Raw genomic sequence first — 19,161 nt, 5'->3', positions numbered from 1 at the left:
GAATTACTACTCGATTCTATAATTCAAAAACAATATATATGTACCATTCATACCAAATGAATTCGCCACAAACACAAATATTAAGTCGGGGCGAACTTTGGTCAAAAGGGTTGATATAGGGAGCTGCATTCATCACTAAGGCACGGTGATTTTAGCCAAAGAGCCAAACTCCAGCCCCATTTTTATCATATCATCCACCCTATATCAAAATCTATTTTAAAACCATAATTTCTCAAAAAAGAAAAAAGAAAAATGAACGAAACACTTGAAATCACTTTCAGTTAACCATGAAATCGGACGACTTCTACATCGTGTTTGCGTCCGCTGGCTTCCTCTCTGAGCCGCCTTGGCGTAAGACTGCTCATCTCATTGAGGTTTAGATGAAACCCTAGATAAATCTATCGCCACTCAGAGTAGAGGACTAATATATAAGCGGAGCGTGCCCTGATAAAACCCTTTCTTTCAACTGAAAGGACCACTTTGCCCTCACTTGTCTCATTATTCAATTTTTTATTTTTATTACTTTTTTAATGAAATGGCGCAAGTATTGGCATACCCATATAGTCATACGTCTCGATAAATTTTAGATTGTCCAATAAAATTTTTAATCTGATCAAACGGATCTAATTATTATTAGAAAAAGAAAAAATAAAATTACTGACTTTTAATTTAAATTTTTTAATATTTTATTTTTCCTAAATTACTTATAGCATGGAATAATTAGTGTATATTTAATAAGTAATAGGTTATTAAGATGAAGACATATTCTTAGATCGTCTTATTTATTTATTTATTTTGAGATAGAGAGTGTACGGGTCAATCTAGAATCTTGAAATTAAGGGTAGGGTATACTTTTCAATGGTCACCTCTACTAATAATCGAGAATAATTAAACTTAAAACTTTTGGATAATACACTCAAAATTCTCTACCGTTTCATCAGACCACCCACGGTAAGTAGATCATCTTATTGTCCCTTTCCATTTTATTTGAAAAATAAAGAAGTCGAAAGGTCTATAATACCCTACCATTTCTATAATATAATAGCAATGCCACAGACACCGAAAGTTGGTACCGAAATTTTACACCGATATACATGACACTTGACTTGGACGTCACCACATAGGACAAGATACAAGACTTTCATGAATGGATGGCCGTCCAACATTTTTGGACGGTCGTTCATATTTTCTAGACTACCATTCATTCAGGAATGGACGAGGGTCCAGAAAAAATATTTAAAAATAAATTAAAAATCAATGGACTCCTGTCCAAATACTGGGGGCGGGCGTCCAAATTATGTGGACGACCGTCCAAATAAGCACCCTAGATGGACGACAGTCCATCTATTGTGAACGGCTGTCCCTTTTATAGGGACGATCACCCGCATGAGATGGATTGGCATTCATACTTTGTCAAAAAAAAAAAAATCACATAATTTCAAAATAAAAATGCACACAATATGGACGTTAGTCCATCTATTGTAGATGGCCGTCTGAATTAGATGGACTGACGTCCATACTTTGTTAAATTTTTTTTCTTTTTTTACTTTTTTTTTAATAAAAATCAATAGCTTGTCTGATACGCTTTACAAACAAGCGCAAAAATTTTATGTGAAATAAGGGGAAAAAAACTTTCATTTTTATTTGTTTTTCTTCTCTTCTCGTTTGTTTGCCTGTTGTCTTCTGCTTACTCTTCGAAGCTGGTTTCTTCCTCAACAGCCAAACAACAACAACTGTTTATAGTTTTTTCACAGGAAAGGCACCTCTTTTGATAGACATACTCGTTTAGCATTGAAAGGGAAATAAGGAACTCAAACATTTCAAAGCTCATAAGGTAAAGAATTTTTGACTTATTTTGTATATTTACTTAGTTTCATATTCTATTTTGGATTGAATATACGTTACAATACAAAATAATTGATAGATAATATTTTTTGGCAACTGTTGTGAACTAGATTCATGAACACAAAAACTGGTATTAGTTGTGCATGAAATTACGGAATATGGAAGAGTCCAGTTTGCCTCGTTTCAATGATATTGAGGTAAATTGTGTTCGAAACTTTCACTTTATTGTTAACATGATTTTAAATATGTTGTATTGTTTCTTATGATGTGTTGTATTAGTACATTCTAATTTTGTTTATTATAAAACCATTAAATCAAGAAAATGAATGTAATGAATTAGAAGATATGGAATGTGTAGAGGAAGAAGTGGAGCTTCATATTGGAATGGTGTTTGATTCAGTTGATAGTTTGGTGAAGTATTACTGGGGAGATGAGATACGTGACAGTGGCATGTTCTTACTCTGGGAAGGAGAGAAGTAAATCCAGAAATACCTTGAAAAAGCAACTTGTTGCAAAAACATATTGTAAGAGTCGGATTAGTGCAGCTTTAAATGGTGAATGCAAATGGGAAATTAAATAAGTTGTGCTTAAACATAACCATGATCTTACAAGTCCGACGAAAAGAAGATATTTCAAGGTAAACCGAACGATACAACCTTTTGTGAAAAAGAGGCTTGAAGTTAATGATCAGGTTGGGATTAGACCGTGTAAAAATTTTCAGTCATGTTCAATTGAGGCAAGAGGTGTAGAGATTTTGACCTTTTTACAAAAAGATTATAGGAATTATATTGAAAAAGTTAAAAGGCTACGACTTGGAGTTGGAGATGCTTCGGCAGTACTTGGGTATTTTATGAAAATGCAAAAAGAGAATAAAAATTTTTGGTACATGATTGATGTAGATGAAAAGAGTCAATTAAAGAATGTGCTATGGGTTGATGTTAGATATAAGGCTGCATATAAAGAATTCGATGGCGTTGTGACCTTCAATAGAATGTATCTGACGAACAAGTATGATATGCCATTTACTGCTTTTGTGGGGTATGATCATCATGGACATTCGACATTATTAGATTGTGGGTTAATTTCCCATGAGAACACTGAGACATTTGTATGACTATTTCGTTCTTGGCTTGAATGCATGGATTTTGCTCCTAATAGAATTGTCATTGATCAAGATAAGGCCATGCAAAATGCAATTGAGACTGTTTTCCCTGGTACAAGACATAGTTGATGTTTGTGGCATATGATGAAGAAACTGCCTGAGAAGTTGAGAGGATATAAGGAATATGAAACTATAAAGTTTACATTAGATTCATTGACATGTGAAGAGTTTGAAGAATGGTGGAACAAATTCATTAATGTGTATAACTTTCACGAGAATGAATGGTTATGTGGAATGTACAAAGAAAGAGTATGTTAGGTGCTTGCATTTCTTAAAGATACTTCCTGGGTAGGTATGTCTACTATCCAACGTAGTGAAAGTATACATGCATTTTTCGATGGATACATAAATTCCAAAACAACATTGAAACAATATGTGGAACAATATGATAATGCATTGCGAGATAAAATGGAAAAGGAAAGGGGGGCTGATTTTAGATCTTTCAAGTCTTGGATACCATGCATTACTAATTACCCTATTGAGAAACAATTTCAAAATGGATACACAATTGCAAAATTTAAAGAGCTTTAAGAAGAGATTGGGGGAAAGATTTATTGTGAATTATCTTTTTTGAAAAAGTCTGATTCGTATGAGGAGTATCAAGTTTTAGAAGATGTTTGGTTTGGAGATAGTAATTGGCGTGTTCCCTTTCTGGTACACTTCAAAGAAAGTTCATGTGATATTCGTTGTAATTGTCATTTGTTTAAGTTCAGAGAGATTTTATGCAAGCATGCCATTATTGTGTTGATTCATGAAAGGGTTTCACACGTTCCAGAAAAGTACATTCTATGGCGTGGGAGGAAAAACATAAATAGACGCCCAACGAAAATCAGGATAAATTATAATAGGTGGAGCACCAATGTTGAAGGACAACCTTTTGAGAAATTGTCTAATATAATGCTGACAGTAGCCGATATGACATCAAAAAATGAGGAAGACTATAATATGTTAATGGAATTTATGATTGACATGAGAGAAAACTTAAAGCACGAGGAAAGTGAAGGAGGGCTTAGTAGTAAAGATAAGGACAGTTCTCCCAAAAAGGGGAATAGTCTGATTATTAGTCCATAGGCAGTTCGAAACGAATAACCATTTTTCGTTTGCTTCAACTTGATATGAATTAGGAAAATTAGTATTTGACACGCAATCCTCATGGGAATGATACTCTACTTATCACTTTATTACTTTTTGTGATAAGTGCACTTGCTACACATTGCATGTTGTAAAATCCATGCATCAAAGGGCTTGTGAAAACGAAATTGGATATGATTCCATTCCCAAGTCAAATTCTGACTCTTGAAGATAAACCACATAATCATTAGTAATGGCAGATCTCATTTGTCTTTAAGATCTTCTTAATGTCACTTATTTTTGTTCATTTACTACTTCATGTGGTTCATCCATTATATGTTCATTGACTACAACATTATTAGGAAGTGTTTGCTCAATTATTTGTTGTTCTTGATTGTTATCAGAATGTTTAACAACCACCAGAACCACAACCTCAGTAGAAGTCATAGGCGCAGGAACCTGTACCTTGACTTCTTGAATATCCACTTTATGTGATTCAACACTCCCACTAGTTTCACCATTCTCAATGAACCATGCATTTCTAGTTTCAACTATTCTCGTACTATGATTAGGACAGTAAAAACGACACCTTTTAGATTTTTCTGGATGACCAATAAAAAATCCACTAATCATTATTGAATCCAGCTTCTTTTCATGTGGATTATAGATTCTGACTTCTGTCGGGCAACCCCATACATGTAGGTGCCTCAAACTAGGTTTTCTTCCTGTCCATAGTTCAAAAGGAGCATTTGGAACTGCCTTACTAGGAACTCTGTTTAATAAATATATAGTAGTCTTTAATGCATATATCCACAATGATGAGGGTAACGAGGGGTTACTGAACATACTCCTAACCATATCTATTAATGTACGGTTACGCCTTTTTGCAACACTATTTTGTTGCGGTGTCCCTGGCATTGTGTATTGAGCACATATGCCTTGACTTTCCAAGAGTTTAGCAAATGGACCTGGACACTGTCCAGATTCATTGTATCTACCATAATATTCACCATCTCTATCTGATCGAACTATTTTCATCTTTCTATTTAATTGCCTCTCAACTTCAGTAATGAATACCTCTAGGATATTAACAAATTGAGATTTCTCACGCAACAAATAAACATATGCATAACGTGAAAAGTAATCTATAAAAGTGATAAAATAACTTTCCCCACTAAAAGAAGGTACATCGAACGGACCACATATATCTATGTGTATTAGTTCAAGGAGTCTTGTGCTTCTAGTGCTTGCTTTCTTAATTATGGATGTGGTTTGTTTTCCCTTAATACAGTCCACACAAATGCCAAGATTAGTAAAATCCAAATCAGGTAAAACTTCATTCTTTATTAGTCTTTGCATTCTTTCTTTTGATATATGGCCTAAACTTTTATGCCATAAATAAGCAGATTTCTCATCCACAGAAGCACGTTTTGTTTTTATACTATGATGCAGGGTCAACAATGTCTCAGCAAATGAACTATCAAGATGTAATTTATACAATCCATCACAACGCACACCAAAACCAATTAAACAATTATGTTCAAATAAACTGGAACATCCATTCCTGAATTTAAAAGAATATCCTTCTAAATCAAGTTTAGATAAAGATATTAAATTACGCGATAACTCCGATACATAAAGAGTATTAAACAAATCTAAATGATGTCTAGTACTTAAAATTAAACGATAGGTTCCAATAGCTTCAACTCGTGCTTTGACCTGATTTTCCATGTATACAAATCTTTCATTGTCGTTTATGGTTTGGGTCATAAGGAAACCCTACATAGTATATCTATGAAAAGGATTTCCTCAATTAACTTACGAGAGAAGAAAGAGTTATGCACTTACTAACTCTTCGGATTTACTTAGTTGAGTCGTGCTAATCTCGCCTTCTCATTCCTATAGCGAGTGCCTCCCGGGTGTGTTGTGTGATGAAGTCTCTTCTTTTCCCTTTTATTCTACTATAATAGGACTTGATGTGGATAATCCAACAGTCCAGTAAAGGCGGCTACTTCTCTTATCTTATTGTATAGTATTTCGATGATCTTTTCTTACCGGAAGAGGCAAGGAAGGACTGACCTAGAAATGAACACATTAATGTATGGGAAAGAGGATAGAGAGTGATGAAAGGGGAATTGCATTGTCATTCTTCAAGTACCCATACCTTTTTGCACCTTTCGAAAGAGTATGCTTTGGTTAGGCTGGAGTAGCTTGAGAATGGTATGATGTTGTTGGGCTTCCTACCATAAGGACTCGTTCTGACCATAGCCCCGTGCGTGAATCCCCTACAGCCTCGCTTGCGAAATGAACGGCTGATACGAAATTGAAAGAAGTGATTGCGAATAAGTAGTTTTTCAAAAAAAGTTTTTTCGAGATAGGGAATGTATGATCCTTACTTAACGTAAGGGGGCAGGCCTAAAACTTGTGGTCCATCCATCAGAGTATCACTGATGATGATGCTTAGTTAAATCGTAGTCAAGGTCTGTCTTAGTATTAGGTTTCATTCTCTTTTTGCCTGCGGCCTGTCTAATATCATGATAATAAACTTGTCTGGCTTCGTTTGATTCCTTCCCCATAGGAAAAAGGCTCTCTTGATACCTTTTTCCTCATCCTCATGCCTTTTTCCACCTGCCATACTTAAGATAGGCGAACCTTTCCTCAAGTTAGGATTTAGACTGAGTGCAATTCAGTTTGTCGAACAACTAATCAAAGAATTTCATTGTATTTTTTCTAAGATTGTTCTATTTCGTCTGGTATTTCGTAGGGATAACTGATACACAGATACAATAGAGAATGTATTGTATTTCGTAGGGATAATCGATACACGGATACAATAGAGAATGTATTTTGATTTTATTAAAACTAATAAAAGAAACCCCCGAATGACTCAAATATAGATATAGATACTGGAATGTCTCTTAGAAATATGAGTGGTACATCCAGAATCAATCCACCAAGTATTATAAGGAAATTCTAATAAATATGATTCCACACAACAAAAGCACTAGGCTTACCTTTCTTTTCAAACCCTGCCTTACGTTTAAGGCAGTCCTTCATATAGTGTCCAACTTTCTTATAGAAGTGACACTTTTATTTAGTCTTATCCTTCTTATGGATTTGGGCAGAAGAATCTTCAATCTTCAGTGGCCTTTTGCCCTTTCCATACTTCTTGTTAGATTTCTTCTTAACTCTGGACAAGCCCACAAGATTAACTAATTGAACTCCTTGTTTCTTTAATCTTTCCTCCTCTTGTACTAGCTTAGTTTGAAGCTCAATCATAGTCTATTTATCTTTAATTATATTATAATTAATTTGAAATGGACTAAATTGAGAAGGTAAAGAGTAATAATAAACTGAATTAGGAAATTTTCTTCCATAGACATTCCCATGTTCCTAATTGTTGCTGCTATATTTGACATCTCATCACATGCTCATATATGCTACAAGAAACATCATATTTCATGTGGTCAGCCTATTCATTAATGCCCCAGTACGAGACTTGTCAACGGCCTCAGACTGAGAAGTCTCTTTGGCTAATCTCATAAATTCCTTAGCATATTCTGTGGCAGGAAATGAAGTCTTAATTTCACTCGCCATTGTCATCCGTAAAAACTTCAAGCTCAATCTATTCAATCTCTCCCATTCTTTATGGAAAGACCTCTCCTCATCAGTGTTGTTCTTAGTGAGATCAATTGGTTTCTTTGTCATGAGTGCAAGGTCAAGATTCTGAATACCCAAGTAATACTCGACTTGCTCACTCCACTCATTATAATTGAACCCATTAAACTTAACAATATATGAGGCATTAATAGCATATGCTGCAAAAACAAAATTATGCTTACACATTAATGCTTTGAGTTTTATACCTAATACATAATTTTAGGTTCAGATATTAAAAATTATTATTATTAAAACATAAATGTATATTGAAAATCTCATTTGGGAGATATAATGATATACGATAATTAAACTTAATTGATGCAATTTTCTTAATTGGTAATCAAATATTCTTTCGTTAGACATGTTCGTTATCTTTGGATATACTAAACACACACAGTCAAGTACATTAATTAACCACAGTTATGTTCACAATTATAGGATTAACTAATCTACCTTTGGGTGATCCTTAACTATCCTATAATTTATGAACTTCAAATTACTCATATCAACTACATCATGTCATCTCTTTAAGGCATCTAACCATCATAAGTAATTAAATCTAACTTAGTTTGATATCTATAGGATAACCATTCTAATTTGGCCACTTTGGTGACTAACAAATTATATATAATATAGTATTAAACTTAAATAATAACTATAATACTATCCAAGGTCAAAATTAGGTCAATTCGACCCGTTGACCGTTAAATTTGATGGTTGACCATTAACTTTGATGGTTGACCGTTTAGTCAATGGTCTGGAGCGGTTTGACCCATTTACCAATCTGAATGTTGACTGGATCGGGTTTACCCCTTTGACTAAATGGGTTGGGCTTCTTTATGGGTTATTATTAATAGGTTTGGGTTTGAATTTTCTTAATGGGTTTGGGTTTGGGTTTGAATTGGGCTCACTTAAAAAATAAATATGGCTTGGGCTTCTTTTATTTGGGTTTATGTAAACTAAAACAAATAGACTTTAAAGGAAATTGGGCTGGATCAACATATGGGTCAATACTTGACCCGAATTTCTGGAAAAATTTTGGAATCTGAATTTTTGGAAATTTTTTTATTGAAAAACTATTCCGGAAAATCACATTTCATCATGAGAAAATTTGATTTCGGCCAACTTTCCAACCACTTAATAAATTCACAAACTCAATCAAATTTACAAAACCCAATCAAATTTAACAGCTCTTTATATTTTTCAATTTCCAAAACCCAATTCAATTTCTTCATCCTATAAGAACCCTAATATATTAAAAAACAACTTAATGGAAAATACATCAGTTTCTAAACCTAATGCTCTGATACCACATGTAAAACAATCTTAATAGCAATTTTATCAATTCCATGAATGGCAAAGAATCAACAATATAATCATATTTCTATGCCCTAAAATTGCATAATCTTAAATCCCAAAAATCTGAAACTTTGATGCATTTTCACTATTTATAAAACCAATAAGACATACCTAAATCCATGTGTAATCTTTAAATGAGATTGTGAAAGAAGACACTGTATATCTCTCCCTTTGTTCCCTTATTATCAATCTCTTCTTTTGATGGATAAAGAAAAATATACGTAATGAATTAATTTAGGAATAGAGAGAGAAGACCTCTTTTATATGGCAGTTCAAAAACTCCCAAACTGCAGTTATTTAATTAACTTTAGTAACCTCTCCATTAAAAGTAAATGACCATCATGCCCTTTAATTAATTTAATTATTTCAAAATAACTATATGATAAAATTAATAAATGGACCACATTATGAGAAATATAAAATATTTTTAACACACATGGGATGTAGAGAACAACCTTTCAAGTGGAAATAGGGTCCTCAACTTATTTTCGGGAAACTTTTTAGTATTGTGGTTCATTATAATGCTTGGAGAAGTTGAACTCTCCATAATGAACGTATTATTCACCCTGGCAAGACGTAAACAAAAAGAAACTAGAAACAAAGATGCAAAAACTTTTTACAGGAAACTTCAAATTAAAAAATACAAACTAAGCACACATTTCAAACCAAAAATAAATTGGCGTCGTGATTTAATTGGTACTTGACGCTGGCTCTTTAAGAAGGAGAATCTGTTGGATACAGTTCATATATTGCATGTTCTTGAACCTTACGCAGACGCACGGTAAGTCCAATTAATAATTTGACTCTAATATTTGGGTCTGGGTCATATTAGATTCGGATAGGCCCAAATAAGGTAGGGTTTTTTCTATTATATAATGTAATAGTGAAAAACTTAGGGTTACAAAAAGAAAATAGAGAGAGAGTGAGCTGTCGTCAATTATTGATTTGTAATTGTCGCATAGTTCTGAAACTCAATAAAATCTCTTATCAAATGCTAAACGTAGTTCCTTAATCGGAACGAATCAAGGTAAATCAAATGTCCTTTATTTACTTTTTTGTCTATTTTATTGTGTGTGTTTGGTTGGTGTTTCAAGAGAATCAACATTGTAGAGGAAGCGGGAGAATCGCCGAGTTGGGGAGTTTCTTACCCCATCTCGCATGCTTTCGACCAATTTTTGGCCAGAATTATTATTATTGGGTCTTCTTTTACAGAATCAGGCCTAGAATTAGAATAAAATTTTATTTAGTCTGAGAATACACTCAATTGGCACAATTTGCTTCCTTGGTATTATAACGTTAGACATTAGTGTTGTTAATTATTTGATTAAATATACTATATTATATAATATTCATTATTAAATTTTTAATTATTTTAATTAGTGTTATTTACTTAAATTATTGGTATGGTCTTTTTTATTAGAGCTTAAGAAAAAAGAGATTGAGTAGAGCTTATATGAATAGAGTTTTTGTTAAAATTTTGTTCAGGAAAATGTAAAAGAGCTATCTTACATTAATTTACCAAAAAGGATAGAAGAATTTGGAATTTACACTTTAGGTAAGTTAAAAAAAAGCTTATAAATTAGAGCTTCTCCTTGTAAGCCGGGAAATAGTTTATTTAAAATCCTAAAAACACTTTTGAAATGCAATCAAACAATTTCAAAAAAGAGGTAATTACTTATATGACCTTACATCTATTAAGTGGCAAAAGAGAAAATCGTATTAAAATTGTGTCACCGTGATGCAAGAGGGAAAAACAGATTGAAACTATATCAACGTATTCATTTCTCAAAGCAGAATGGCTACTGATCTTTGATCTTGCCTTCCAGTGTTTCTATATTAGCTAACTTCACCTCTCTGTCATAAATGGTGTGCTACACTATAATGCTAGTGAAACTCAACGTTATTGCAACTGTTTGGACCTAAAAAATGATTTGACTTCCAGGAAATAACTTTATTAAAGATATCTTAGTGGTGTCTAATGCTGAAGAAAATATGACCTGACATCAATCAAGTGGGCTTTAGCCATCTAAAATATAGTGGATTTATTTTCTATTCTTCATTTTAAATGTTATCAAGATCAAGAGCTAACAAAGTCTTAACACTAAACTCATGGATCAACGAATTATAGCCATAACACTATTAAATTTGGTTATTTGTATTCAAATTTGTTGGAGTTTTTATCATTTGTGTGAAGAGTGACTTATTAATATGACCACTTTTATCAATATCCACGCCAATAATTTAAGGAAAACTATAACTATGTTAATTATAAATTTACGTTCTAAATTGAATCAAATGATAGAGAGCATTAAATTATTTGATTTTAACTATTAACTTTGAAAATTCCAGTTTCCATAAAGTCTCTTATTCTGAAATGGGCCAGCTTGGCTAGCTTTAATTCAGTCAGTTGTCCTTCTTTACTACTTATTTCTACTAGATCTTTGGTAACCTTATTTTTTATTTTTTATTTTTTTTGCCTTGGTTAAATTTAAGTATCCTTATGCATTCATTTAGTAATTTTTTTCTCTTTTTTGTTTTGGGTGTTCTCCTACGTATTAAAAAAATAATGGAATTTAACAATTGTTTAACTTGCAAGTATAAACAAGAGTTGAATTGAATCTCTTGAAGCTGTGAAAATTTCAAAAGAAGAGGGGAGAGTTCTGGAGAAAATTCGAAGAATACTCAAGTAAAGAGTGTTTTCCTTTTTGTGTAATTAATTACAGAGGCAACAACTCGCCTTTTATACTTGTAACGAGCTGAAGCAGATAGCTGTTTTACAACAATAGTAATAAGAGTAAAACGACCTCGTGTAAGAGAAACAGGGGAAACAGGGGGCAAATTACAAAGAGACCCCTATTCTTCATCTAATGACTGACACTTCCCTTTAAACTAAACAACTCGTGTTCACGTTCAGAGCTTTTATACCAAAGCTAACTGACATTTCCCCGTAGACCAAGCCACGGGTTTGTCAAAAGAAAAATTGACTAACATTCCCCCGTAGACCCACTGGTTTATTCCAACTAGCTGCTCATGTTTCATTTACTTACTTCTCACTTTCTTTTCTCATAACTTTTCCAGAGCACCATTCTTGAATTGGTTGAGAAGTAATGACATTTCAACTAAGACAACTTTTGAACTTAAACATGAAAAAAAAAAAATCATGAGCATTCTCTGATCTGAACTGAACTTAAGTTTTAACATAAAAGCAGCAAATATGCAGACTACATAGACCACTATTGCAGTGTGTAATACTTGCAATATGGCAGCAAGAGGTGTTTTGAGACCAGTGAGTTGAACTTGATATCAATTTCAATAGCTGATTAAGGTCTCAGATCAATGAATTGAGCTTGGTGCCATCTCTATAGCAATTAAGTCTTCAATTCTATTGCAACCACTGTGAGTTTTCTTTTAAGTTCTTGAAATTAAGAAATTGAGAGAGCCTTTGTCAAAACATCAGCTATTTGCAACTTAGATGGAACATATTGCACCAGTACTCTTTTGGCTAACACTTGATCTCTTATATAGTGTGTATCTTTCTATATGCCTTGTTCTAGCATGAAAGACAGGATTGGCTGCTAAAGCTTCTGCACTTACATTATCACACCAAATTATAGGAATGAAGCTTAGTTTCACATCTAATTCAGAGAATAGACTACCCAACCATGCCAATTCAGTTGCTGTTTGTGCTAAGGCCCTGTATTCAGCTTCAGTAGATGAGAGTGCAACCACCTTTTGCTTGTGGGAACTCCATTGAACTAGATTAGGACTAACACACAATACCCGCTTGTGGATCTTTTATCATCCAAGTTACTACCCCAATCAGCATTAGCATAGCATTCAACACAAAGAGAGGCTGCTGGTTTGAAGATAAGGCCATGGAATTTGGTGCCCTTGATATACCTCAACACATGTTTACAAGCCTGCCATTGAAGTTCTGTTAGGGCTTGAAGGAATTGACTTAGTTTGTTGACTGTAAAACTAATGTCAGGCCTTGTTAAAGTTAAGCATTGTAATGCTCTAATGGTGCTTCTATAAAGACTAGACGCCTTAAACAACTCACTATTTGCAACAGAAAGCTTAGTCCCAATAGCCATGGGAATTGGGCAAGGATGAGCATCTTGCATTTTTGTCTTGACAAGTAAATCTATTATGTATTTGGATTGCCTCAAGTGAATTCCTTCATTAGTCCTTGTAGCCTCCAAACCCAAGAAATTGGTAACTAGCCACAAGGTTTCCAATGCAAATTGGTTATTTAAATCATGAACCAACTTGGTAATAAAAGAGTTATTAGATCCGATGATCAAGATGTCATCTACATAGATAAGCACATACAAAACCCGACTTGCATCTTTGAGAATGAAAAAACTAGAATCAGAAACTGAATTTTGGAAACTTTTTTCTAGCAAGGCTTACTTTAATCTGTCAAACCAGGACCTTGAGGCTTGTTTAAGGCCATATAATGCTTTATTAAGCTTGCAAACATGTAAAGGACATGTTGAACTCTCAAACCCAGCAGGTTATTCCATGTAAATAGTTTCACTCAATGTGCAATTCAGGAAGGCATTGTTGACATCAATTTGTTGTATGTCCCAGCCATAAGAAACAGCAAGTGTAAAGATGATGCGAATGGTGCAAAGTTTAATAACCGGGCTAAAAGTTTCAAAGTAATCTAGCTCGGGGGTTTGTTGAAACCCTTTGGCTACCAACCCAGCTTTATATTTTTGCAGAGTGCCATCAGCATGAAACTTGGTTCTAAAAACCCACTTGTTGTCAACAATGTTCATATCAGGAGTTGTAGGAACAAGAGTCCAAGTATTATTCCTTATAAGTGCATCAAATTCATCTTGCATAGCATTCTTCCAATAAACACTAGCCAAAGCTTCAGGTATAGAGGTAGGTTCTAGTTGTATGGTGGCTGATGATTTGGAGGATATTAGGACTGTTGTTATTTGACCAGTTGCCTTAGCTCGGGTTACCATGGGATGAATACTGAAAGGTTGGTTCTGGTTGGGTTGATGTTCTTGAGTGTAGTGATTAGTTGCTAAGGATGTCTGATTTGGTTGTTGTTGTTGGTTATGAACTGATGTGGTAGGTAATAATGTTGATGTTGGAACTTGAAATTGTGATGGTGTTAAATCAACCACAAGTGGACAAGAGGGCAATGTCTCTAGGCTGGTTGGTTGAGTTTTTGAAAGACTATCTGGTTTACAGCTGGTGTGATCATGTGAAAACTTTAAAAGAAGATGGGAGAGTTCTGGAGAAAATTCGAAGAATACTCAAGTAAAGAGTGTTTTCCTTTTTGTGTAATTAATTACAGAGGCAATAGCTTGCCTTTTATACTTGTAACGAGCTGAAGCAGATGGTTGTTTTACAACAATAGTCATAAGAGTAAAACGACATCGTGTAAGAGAAACAGGGGACAAATTACAGAGAGACCCTATATTCTTCATCTAATGACTGACAGAAGCAACCCTAAAACATGAAATGGTAATGGGATATCGATAACTTGTTTGATTCCATCTTCCATTTTAGGGTTTGAGAAAGAAAGAGATTTTTAATATATAGGTGTATTAAAAGAATAAATGCACTTATGGTAATCAACACTTAAACAAATATATACATCTTAAAAAATTGTTATTGGGGCTTAGAACGAAAATTGGTAAGGCTAAAATATAACACTACTCATGTAATACTTAAACCATTTCCACGACAAAAGGTTAAAAATACGTTAAGCATATAAAGAAGCACAAATCCATAAAATATCCATCTTAATGGAGAAACATATTACATATAACAAGGATCATTTGTTGTATTCTCAACTTTTTGTTTAATCAAAGTGCAGTTTTGATGAGGATATTAATTTCATAGCCCTAGGGTTAGTAAAAGGAATAGGCTAAAAATAATATAAATGAAAGAGCAAAAACTCCATAGAAATGAGACATTCCTTTCCAATGTTGTTTATCGTTTCCTTCAGCCTATGGTTAGTAGCAGTCATCTCTTCATCAACATTTGGAAGTACTGGTTCCTCAATGTGCATCACCCGGTTAGGCAAGGCTACTTTAGCAAAGTTAGAAAGGTTAACACCTCCCTCAAACATAACATCTGTGGGCCTTTTCCTCATTATCATCTCCAATAATGGGATTCCAAAATTGTACACATCCAACCATTTGTTGACACCTCATGGCTTCTAAGACCATACTCCAATTCACAAGAATAACATTAGAAAATACATGATCTTTTTTAACATTCCTTTATACTGTTACTTCTTGTTTCCTGCAGACTAATAGTAGCAACGATTTCTTCATGGTCATTTATAAGTATTGGATCCATAATGTTATATCGCTAATAAAAGAGTCTAGACTCAATTTATAAGACTTAAGTCTTCATAACTATAAAAGTTTCTCTGAATTTTTAAAAACAACAAAAATTTCTCTACTATTATTAAAAGTTAGTCAGTTATTTAACACCTAGAGTTCATAAATATTTATTTACTTAATTGACATCCTACAGTCATTAAATCTTTCTCTATCTATTATTTTGATAATTATCTAGGGGTTAGATTGACCTCCTAAGGTTTAGTTAAATACAAGAATCTTCCTAAGTTTTTTAAAAATAACAAAACTCCTACTTTTCTTAACAAGCTGTTATTGAATTGTTCACCTATTATAAGTTTATAAATATTTACTAAAATTATATTCATGACATTTATTTTAACACCTAAAAGATAACAGTAAGAGAATTTTTGCTGTTAGTGCAAGTGAGAAAAAATTGTTATTCAACTAAACTTGAGGGCTTACGTAATTAACCCATTATTTAGTCTGTGTTCACTCAAATGATTCAAGCTAGTACAGAGAAGACTTTTCTATTTTGATGGGGTGCATTTGAGAGAATCTTCTACTCACGACGAAATTTCTCCTCATCTTTAGAAAACCTTGAATGAATTCAGTCACATCTGTTAAATTTCCAGGGTTTGCCACATATCGAAGATGAAGCGTAAATTAAACAAAAACAAAACCTAAAAGCAACCATGTCGTTTTGACTCAATTGGAATGAGATAAAGGAGGTTAAGAAAAGGGTATCCGACTTGAGGGTTTGGTGAAAAGAAAGTGATATAGTTCTGCTAGCTTTGATTTCTTATTTATCCTCTTTCCCATAATGTTAGTTAACATATCCACTTGTTAGACATAGCACATTCTAAGTTGGTGCAGTTTGTTTAATGTATTTTATAAGTTAGATGTATGAGATGTGTTTAAGATAGGAAGACTATCAAATGAAGGTTTTGATACCAATTGTTGCAACTCACTGGAAACTCTCTAGCGTAGTGACTCCAATCCATGAACGAAACTCTCAAGTCCACAAAGACGCTTCTAAAAAATGAACCATTAAGAAATTTTATTGATAAGTCATTGTTATTGCTTGTTAAAGTGAAGATTGAAAAACGACATCACTTTGGTACTTAAGTGAAACGCAGAGTTTTAAGATAGAATAAGCTGAAAATCCTGACCATCAAAATTGTCCAGATCCAACGGTTGAGGCTTGTCAAAAGGGTCAATGGTATAAAAGAGGGGTGAATAATTCATTCGCGCATATCTGATTTGGGGGTTTCTTTTCTAATCGTGTTATCTATTCTTGGTTAGGTTTTCTACACTTCTTTGAGAATCATTGTAACTTGGGTAGATTGATTAGTGAGCGTTAGTCAATCTGAGAGTGTTGTATACTCTAGTGTCTTGAAGATTCCTGGTGAGTGTCCTTAGGTTTAGTTACGGGTTGATTCTTGTGTAAGATCCGAGAGGGTGTAATTTGGTTTGATTCTGTACTGAGAGAATCTTGTTCTAATAGTAGTGCCATGAGCTCTCCATTTCTGGAGCTCAACGTGGATGTAGATTATCCAATTTGGATAATTAAACCATGGTAAATCTTGTGTTGTTGTGTTGGTGATTTGTGTGAATCTTTGTGTTTGGTGGATCTGGTGATTTGTTTGTGTTTATTGGCTGATTACAATAGTAGTATCAGAGCCAATAGGCATAGGTTGGATTGATTTGGAGATTATCCAGTGATCTAGGGTTTCTAGAAAATTAGGGTTTGTCTAGAATCTGGGGCTTTTTCAAATTAGAGCTTCCCTTGGTAATCTTGAGTCTTAGTTTACAGATTTGAGTGGTCAAATCATCAATCGAAGAAATCCTTTGAAGATTTAGGTTCGGGTCTAAGCAAATCGTTCAAGAATCCCGTTGTCAATTCGGTCTAGGGTTTCAAATAGGGTTTCTTGAAACAGAGTCAATTGTTTAACTCAAATATGTCAACCACACCATTAGAAATCACTCGATACAATGGAAAGATAGATTTTGGGAGTTGGAAAAAGAAGATGAAGGCACTACTGTCCCACAATAAGGTGGGAATTGCCCTTGAGAAAGACACATCCAAATGGCTAGAAGAGAAACTGAAGAAGAAGGATGAAATCAATGAGGAAGCGTACAACCTTATAGTGATGAATCTATCAGACAATGTCCTGCGAAAGGTAGACGGGCTAGAAACTCCTATAGTCCTATGGGGTAAACTCGAAACCTTTTATTCTTTATAGTCAGCTCCTAATCTTGTGTTTTTAAAAGGTGCTTTATTTTCATACAAAATAGATAATTCTAAATCAATTGAGGATAACCTAGATGAATTCCTGAAGATGACTTTAATTATTAAAGGAACTGATCAGGAACTAGGAGACACCAGCTTAGCAATGATCCTATTAAATTCGTTAACCGAAGATTATATAGTTGTAAAGAATGCTCTTCAGTATTCAGAGACAATGCCTAGGCTAGATTTAATAGTTGCTGGTCTTAAAGCTAGGGAACTGGAGCTTAAGTTTCAGAAAAGATCTGGGAGGAATCTGTTTGTAAAAGGTAGGCCAGAATCCAGTCAAATACAAAAGACTAACCAGTACCAACAGGGGTCTAAAAACAAGAAAAAATGGAAGGGGAATAATAAAACAAAATCTGACACTAGGAAGTGCTTCTTTTGCAATAAACCTGGTCATATCAAGAAAAACTGTTTTGAATGGTTGAAGAAACATAAACAAGGAAACACTGAGAGTAACCTGGCTTCTAGTAAAAATCAATGGGATAAGCCTGGGGTCTTGATAGTATCAACATCTGATACTGCTAAGGAATGGATCCTGGACTCAGATTGTTCCTTTCATATGAGCCCACTCAAGAACTGGTTCCAGAATCTAGAATCTCAGGACACTGAAACTGTCTATATGGGAAACAATCAGGCCTGTAGAGTGAAGGGTATAGGCAGTGTAACTCTTAAACTAACTAATGGAAAAATTGTAAAATTAACCAATGTTAGGTACATCCCTGATTTAAAGAGGAATCTTATCTCCCTAGGAACCCTAGATGAGGCTGGATGTTCCTATAAAGCTAACAATGGGTACTTGTATGTGTACAAAAACGAGAACCTGGTTCTTATAGGGGAAAAAAGAAATGGTTTGTATATATTATGTAGAGATTCTCATCCTGAATGTTCTAGTATTGTGTTGCCTCTCACTAAACAAATTGTAACTGAAAAATGGCACCTTAGGTTGGGACATATGAGTCAGAAGGGTATGAACATCCTTAGCAGCTAGGGAGTGTTTGGGAAGGACACCATTAGCAACCTAGAATTATGTGAAAACTATGTGTTAGGAAAACAACATAGACTAAGCTTTTCAAAGGGGACTCATCTAGCCACAAACTGTTTAGAGTACCTACACTCTGACCTCTAGGGACCTGAAAAAATTAAATCCCATGGTGGGAACAGCTATTTCTTATCCATTGTCGATGACCATAGTAGAAAAGTTTGGACATTTCCCTTAAAGACCAAAGATCAGGCTTTGACCAAGTTTATGGATTGGAAAACACTGGTAGAAAACCAATTAGGAAAGAAAGTAAAGGCACTTCGTACTGACAATGGACTTGAATTCTGCAATTTTGAGTTTGATAACTTCTATAAAGAACATGGCATTTTGAGACATAGAACAGTAGCTAAGACGTCTCAACAGAATGGAGTGGCAGAGAGGATGAACAGAACCTTAC

The 19,161-nt window shown here is 34.1% G+C and overlaps 1 protein-coding gene across 1 annotated transcript; it reads right to left on the bottom strand.

Moving 5' to 3' along the window:
• Positions 1-7,537: 7,537 nt before the first annotated feature.
• On the bottom strand, positions 7,538-13,221 carry LOC116115537 (uncharacterized mitochondrial protein AtMg00810-like). The gene is made up of 2 exons (XM_031401676.1): positions 12,873-13,221; positions 7,538-7,896 (listed from the first exon to the last, which is right to left on the bottom strand). The coding sequence occupies exons 1-2, from the start codon at positions 13,219-13,221 to the stop codon at positions 7,538-7,540; spliced, it is 708 nt and encodes a 235-aa protein (XP_031257536.1).
• Between the last annotated feature and the right edge of the window lie 5,940 nt (positions 13,222-19,161).

This window comes from Pistacia vera, unplaced genomic scaffold (assembly GCF_008641045.1).
Source record: "Pistacia vera cultivar Batoury unplaced genomic scaffold, PisVer_v2 Contig745, whole genome shotgun sequence".
Classification (NCBI taxonomy): domain Eukaryota; kingdom Viridiplantae; phylum Streptophyta; class Magnoliopsida; order Sapindales; family Anacardiaceae; genus Pistacia; species Pistacia vera.
Note: the sequence above shows the minus strand (reverse complement) of the source record. Positions and strands in the feature narration are given on the sequence as shown.